General features: G+C 40.7%; 1 protein-coding gene across 6 annotated transcripts in view; it reads left to right on the plus strand.

Annotated features, from left to right (window-relative positions):
- The window catches only part of FAM20B (FAM20B glycosaminoglycan xylosylkinase), a 43,582-nt gene extending 37,983 nt beyond the window's left edge, over nucleotides 1-5,599 (plus strand). For all 6 annotated transcript variants that reach the window (XM_043922968.1, XM_043922967.1, XM_043922966.1 and 3 more), the window contains one exon: nucleotides 1,754-5,599. In XM_043922968.1, coding sequence (XP_043778903.1) covers nucleotides 1,754-1,985 — 232 coding nt within the window. In that variant the 3' untranslated portion in view covers nucleotides 1,986-5,599. The remainder of the gene's footprint in view (nucleotides 1-1,753) is intronic.
- Nucleotides 5,600-6,665: the final 1,066 nt, after the last annotated feature.

Raw genomic sequence — 6,665 nt, forward strand, 5'->3', positions numbered from 1 at the left:
CTTTTCTTTTCTTTCTCTCTTTTTTTTTTTTAAATAACAACAGGATTCTGCAGAAAGTATTAGCTAGGCTACCCTAAATTATCTTCATTAATACTGGGAAGCAGTGATACATCCAGTCAGAACCTGCATCTGTGAAGGAAGATGTCTTTGTGTTAATCAGTACTATCAGTCTGGTCCAGTCAGAAGATAGAAAAGACATGGTGGGTTCAACAGGAAAGTTTAATATAAAGGAGGATTAAACTCTCTGATACACAAGTAGGGCTGAGGGAGAGGAACCAATTTGCAAGAGACCCCACCCTCACCCCCACCCCCACACCCCAAGTCTGGGTTTGGTCCTCAGTGGAGAAGGTGTAGTCCAGCCCACTTGACAGCAGAGACGTGCACTAGTTTGCAGATGCTGGGCGTGCAGGAAGCAACCCTCCGTAGTGCAGGCAAGGCACAGGCCATCCGCAGGTCGTGGCCTGTACAGAGAGAGCCATGACTCAGTAGAAGCCCTCCAAGCTATAGGCAAGGCTTATTTATGGGCCTACGGAGGGAATAAGGATACCAGCATGGGTGGGTGGCCTTGGGGCTCTGGTTTCCATGTCAAGAGGGCCTTAGGAAAGTTACCACCAAGCCAGGCTGAAGCTGCAGTGGCACAGAGGACCTGCCTGCTCTGGGAATGTGGCCAGGGCAGAGCTTCATTTGATGACCTTCCCCTGACACTCCTGCCTTGTATAGCACCCAGAAGCATCTCCCTCCAGCATCCTCTACTGAGAAAGCCTAAGAGGAGAGATGACTAGAGGACCTCTGTCCACGAGAGCAGGGCATACATGAAGAGTGGATTTGGAGCTGAAAGGAAGTCAAGTGATACTTTTGTCATGCAGGAGAAATTCTGATGCTCTAGGCACTCATATTTTTCAGAATTGGAAAACCACACTGCCTCTGTGCTTATCCATCCCTTCCATGCTTTAGCCAAAGATCCTTACTTTCTTACTTTTCAAATGGTTGCAGAACAGGTTGCCTGCCTCATGCAGAGTCAAACCTTAATGCATACCTAGTAGTTCCCTCATTACCTACAGGGGGGTTTGTACTTTTCTTCTAAAATAAACAAAAGATCCTTTTTAGGCAAAAAGTAATTAAGAAAAGTAGATACCCTTAAAATAAACTTTTTCTATTTATAAGATTAATGGTAGAATTTTTAATTCAGAAACATAAAAAGAAGGAAATTTAAATTAAATTACTTGCTAAAATGTAAGGATACCTTCTGTTAACACTCTAGTGATTTCATTCTAACCATGTGTGTATGTGTGTGTGTGTGTGCTTGTACACACATTTTCTTTCCCCACAGATTTGGAGTAAAACAGTTTTTCCCTCCAACTTCCCCCGATTGAATGTTATATGGGCATTTCCTCATGCCACTGAATTTTTATAACTGCTTAAACGGCTGCATGGCTTTTCATTGAATGAATGAACCATAGTTTATTTAACTATTTCTCAGTCATCGGACATTCAGATTCACATTTTTCCTTTAAAAAGAGCACTGCAGTGAACATATGAAAATACTGTGTGTATCTCTTATTAGTTACTAAGAAGGAAATATCAAAATGTGGTAATGTCACTCATAATGTAGAGCTGCTTCTAAAACAGAAATGACTTTTCTAGTTGAGATATTTTACATAATTATTTCTTTACATTTGTCTGCCAGGCAGGCTTCAGTCTCCATTTGACAGTGAGAGACTTTATGTAACCTGTTGTAAAACATTTCTCCCAGCATTCGTGTTTCCACCTGGAACAGACTGAACTCCTTGAAGAATGGTGTGCTGAAGTCTGCCTTAAAGTCCGCCATGGCCCACGACCCCATCTCCCCAGTGCTCGCTGACCCTCACCTGGACGCTGCGGCCCAGCGGCTCCTGAGTGTCCTGGCCACCGTCAAGCAGTGCACTGACCAGTTTGGGATGGACTCTGTGTTGGTGGAAGACAGGATGCCTCTCTCGCACTTGTGATTCTCCACAAAATAAGTGAAACTGCTTTTTACAAAGATAGAGAAACAGCACAATCAGTTCCAGATGGTATGAGATGGATTGGAAATGGCCAGCAGTGCGTTCTGGTAATAGGGGATAGGGTGGCCTTGGATTTCTTTGGTGTTTGCTGTAGTAGAAGCTAAAGCAAAGACTTAGAAGCTTCAGACCACGGAACCGTACCTGCTGAACCACCTTCAGACTTCCTCGGCGTTTGCCCATCCTAGCAGTGGGGGGCACATTGGTCAGTCTTAATTTCTCATGCCAAAGGATGAAGAGAGGTGTGACATTCAACTAGGTTAATGCTGGGGTTGGTTCTGGATTGTGTATTTGGAGTTCATCCTTATAGTCCTTTCTCCACAGTTGTGGATCTTCCAAAAACACTTTGCAATCTCTTGAGTCCCTTTTTCCAGGATTAGTCAAATTGGGGATTTTACTGCTTCCTGGGGAGTGGCAGCAAGGAACCCGGCATTCTGTTGAGCCAAAGTAGTATGCTCTGTTGGAGGGACTATGCTTTTAAGGTAGAATTAGAGGGAAGGACAAAAGCAGGAAGGATGCTTGGGCTTTTAAGTGAGAAGGTGGTAGTGCTTTTGATGATTCTTAAAGGAGGGAAGAAGAGAGAGAGACCTGCTTGGTAGGACCAAAATCAAGGAGGTGATTGAATTAGTGAAAAACAGGTTCCCCTGTATTTAAGTTCTTAACATATACATAAGCAAGCATGACTTGTACCTAAGTAAGATTTGCATTCTCGTGGTTATGTCCAAAGTAATCCAAAAAAATTGTCCATAGAGAACCTACTGTTACAACCCAAGCACAATTCTGTTATGGAGGCTTACTTTCTTTTTTGCCCCAAACCTTGAGTAAGAGTTAGGTTGCCTGCAATCTCTGCCATCCTGATTTCCAAAATGAATTTTCACTTCTGTCTTCAAGGTATTTAGTTGTTAAAGCTGTTGTTCCCGAGAGACTGGCGATCCTATTTGTGCCTTTCTTAGGAGAAAAGCCAGCTCACTCCTATAGCTAATAGTTCACATACTGCTGGTTGCTGGACCTGTCTAGTGATTTGGGCCACACAGAAGGCTAGAAACAGGTTTTAAGCCTTCTGAGCCTTAAAATTAAGGTGGTTACCAGGAAGAGCCTTAAGATTTTTATTTATGTCATACCCTGTTTTCATCATTTAATCTTGTTCTGAACCCACAAGGTAGTATTGTTCTTCTGCCTTCTATTAGCACTTTCAAATATCAGGTTGCTAAAACAGGCTTAGTTGTGTGTTCTGGCAAAGTGATTTTGACATGTAACCAGTTGCATTAAAATATAGGGTGAGGAGAGCTGGCCTGGTGAATCCACTTGTGTGTCCTTAGAGCTGGAAGCTTCTCTCCTGCATTTTGTCTGGGGACTCTTCCGGTTTTGACTTCTGTGAAGCAAAGACTAATATTTAAACAATGTGGTTGAACAAATTTACTGCCAGCCACTGGAGACCAATTTTCAGTTACCACCCTTTCAAAAACAGTTTAGAATTTATGCTCTAATTTTCTCAGATTGAAAGTCAACTGAGTACCCAGTAACTACTTTAAAGTAACATGAAATTAGGATACTTTTGTGCTTAGTTTGTACATTTGGAGATGTACACAGAATGGGCTGAGCTATTTTTTAAAAGGTTTTGGATTTAAGAAGACATATCAGCACAAAACACTGAGCTAGTATTAACAGGAGGAGGCACTGATTCCAGTTTTAAACTCATGTACTGTGAGCATCCAGGGAGGTACACATTTGAGCTTGAGAATACCTTGGATGGTGCTCACCTCAAAGCATCAGGGAGCCAATAAGAAGGTAGTCAGTGTTGCTTTGCTTGATCAATGTTAGTTGAACTAATTCTTTCAAACACATGATATTGTTCTTTGGTATGCCCCAGTGGAATGAGTAAGAACTGTTCTCAAACTCGGGAACTTTATTCATAATGCTGAAGGCAGAAGATTCCGTTGAGGAAAAATGGAGGAGGGAAGGCTGCTTTGAAAACATCTCATTATTTTTTCCAAACACTGCTTCATTCTCCTTCCCTATTTTAATATGATCTTAAAAGGTGTTCAGATGTATAGTGGTTAAAGTTAGAATTGTGCTAAGAGAGTGGTGTGAACTGATGCTTAGAATATAAATTTATGTTCTAAGTCAATATTGGATTAAGCTGGGAAAAGTGTGTTTAGGTAAATCTCGGAGAAAACCAACCATAAGCTCTTAGTCCTAAAATTCATAAACACTATATTCTGATTCAAAAACAGAGGTAGATATTGTTTTTTAAAGTTTTGTAACACTGTCCTTTTTATGGTTTATCTTTTGAGGGTTGTTATAATCAGGTCATTGGAAGGGTTTTTGGTTAGTCTTATGTTGGGTATGCCTAGCTAACATCTAAAGATAGACATGGATACATTTCAGTATTCTAAAACTAAGAAAATCAGAACTGGGTAGCATTTCTGCACTCCTCCTACTTTTCAAATATATTTATTCCAGAGTTTGGGGGAATATGGGTATAGAGGTTTCATTCTAAAATTGTTCTTTAATATGAAGCTGTATTATTAGTTTGGGGTAAATAATTTTCTGTGCAAAACAAATTAATAGGATCTGACTTGCTCAGAGTATTGCTTAATAATATATTAATAATGCATTTCTCCGTATTTGCTCTCAGGATTAATATGTCAAATGAAATGTATGTAATAAGGAAATGGGAGAATTCAGGTACATCCATTGTATATTGTTTTGGGAAAGATGAATCCTCTATATGGCAAAATTTCAGTATCACCTGAAAGCCACATGTTCTTCCAAAGAAATCCATCTTTTCTTTTCTTTAAAAAAAAAAAACAAACAAAAAAGAGGCTTTTGGCCTTCCCCTCCTATCCACCATGTTCCTTCACCCTCTCTGCTCCACGGCTTCCATATTCTCGTTTGACCAGTCCATGACCACACCTCAAATGATGGTAAACAGCATCTGTCGTTTTGTGAGCTTGGGCTTCAGGAAACATGAGTCAAGGTATATGTATGTATATAGTCATATATGTATTCTAACAAGAAAAAAATATTTATTTTCACACAGGGAAACACTGACTTATGTTGCTGAAGAACCTGAAGCTAGTAAAAGGTTCTCAGTCTCTGAGCGTGAACCTAAGTGACATAAAGACCAACCATCCAGGAAACACCTACTGTGCTAGCCAGGGCCGGTGCCCGAGGCAGATAGACCAGCCTCGTGAGACTGCTCTACAGCAGGGGAGGGCCAGTTTTCCTTCCTTCCACTCCTCAAGTCTGGGTTGAAAAGGTGGGGGCTGGATACTATACTGCCACAGGTTTTTAAGGAACTAAGGTGTTACTCAAAAATACAAAATGTTTAGGGGGGGAATCTGGGAATAACTTACCGGGAAGTAATTTATTTGCTTAAGAGGGAGGTGTAAGAACCACGACCCTCGGTTCTGATCTGCCAAGGATTTCCTCTCAGAGCTCTTGCACAAATAGAGGTTGTGCTTGGTACGACATCAAACAAGACAGATATGCACCTAAATTTCTAATGTGTTCTATGGGTTTCAATTCTGAAAAAAAGACAATAAAGATTTTAATAATAAGTACCAATGTATCATCTTTTCCTCTTATTATCCCCTCACTCTGCCTGCTGGTTCAGGGTATTTCTTTTGTTTTCAATTCAGATTTCCCTTTTTGTTAGGGGACAGAAGATTACATCTTCTGCATCTGCATAAACTTCCACAGGGGTTGTTTCACAGAATCAACGACAGATAAGACCTTTACACTTCTCATTAGTCTTCAGAAGTTGCCTGTTAGGTTGTGACAGAACCAAGATTTTCAGTAGGATAACTCTTAGGTGCTTTTTATTTATTACTTCTCTCTCGCAGCTTCTTCAAAGAATTATGAATTCCGAAGAACTTGTCAGCACATTACCATAGAGGCCTAGAAGACAAGACCAGGTCCTGAGAATGATTCTTGGGACACCCAGACTTTTAAATTTTGCAGCGGAAATGCAACATCATAAACCTCACCCAGACAACTGAGGAGAGTTCTCAAGATTTTTACTTGATTTGTAGCACTTTTGTTTGTGCCAGTTTTAGTCACTTGCGCTTGAATACAAAAGGGAGGCTGAAGCCTAGAACATGTTCCTCACAGACTCACCTTATACGATCCTTTTCTAGGTGAGATTTCAGGCTTAGTTTTCTTCTCAAGCATTCCAGAAAGACCAGTATTGAAGCCTAAAAAGGCAGTTGGGAGTAGCGAGGGAATGGTTCTGTTAATATTATGGGCTTATCTTTACCCAGTGTATTTCTTATAAAAACGATTTTTAGCAGCTCTCATTCTATAAAATAGAGACAAGTATGGTCCATAACCACTGCTTTAGCATGGGTGAGTTTTGTAAGATAAGCTGCTTTATAAGTCCCAGGAAATAAGAGAATGAAGTTAACAGTTGTAAAGACTGTTTTCAAGGCAGATATTACTCTTGACGGCGGGCAGCAGGTGGGGAGGTTGTCTATTGCAAAGCTAGGTTTCATCCAGATGAACTTAGTAAAGGTGCTATGTGCCCATTTGCTCTTTGAAAGTCTTTGCTAAAATGCATATTCTGATTGAGTAGGTTTGGGGCCTAAGATTGCATTTCTAACAAGCTTCAGGGCAGTGCCAAAG

The sequence above is a fragment of the Cervus elaphus genome, chromosome 14 (genome assembly GCF_910594005.1).
Source record: "Cervus elaphus chromosome 14, mCerEla1.1, whole genome shotgun sequence".
Taxonomy (NCBI): Eukaryota; Metazoa; Chordata; class Mammalia; order Artiodactyla; family Cervidae; genus Cervus; species Cervus elaphus.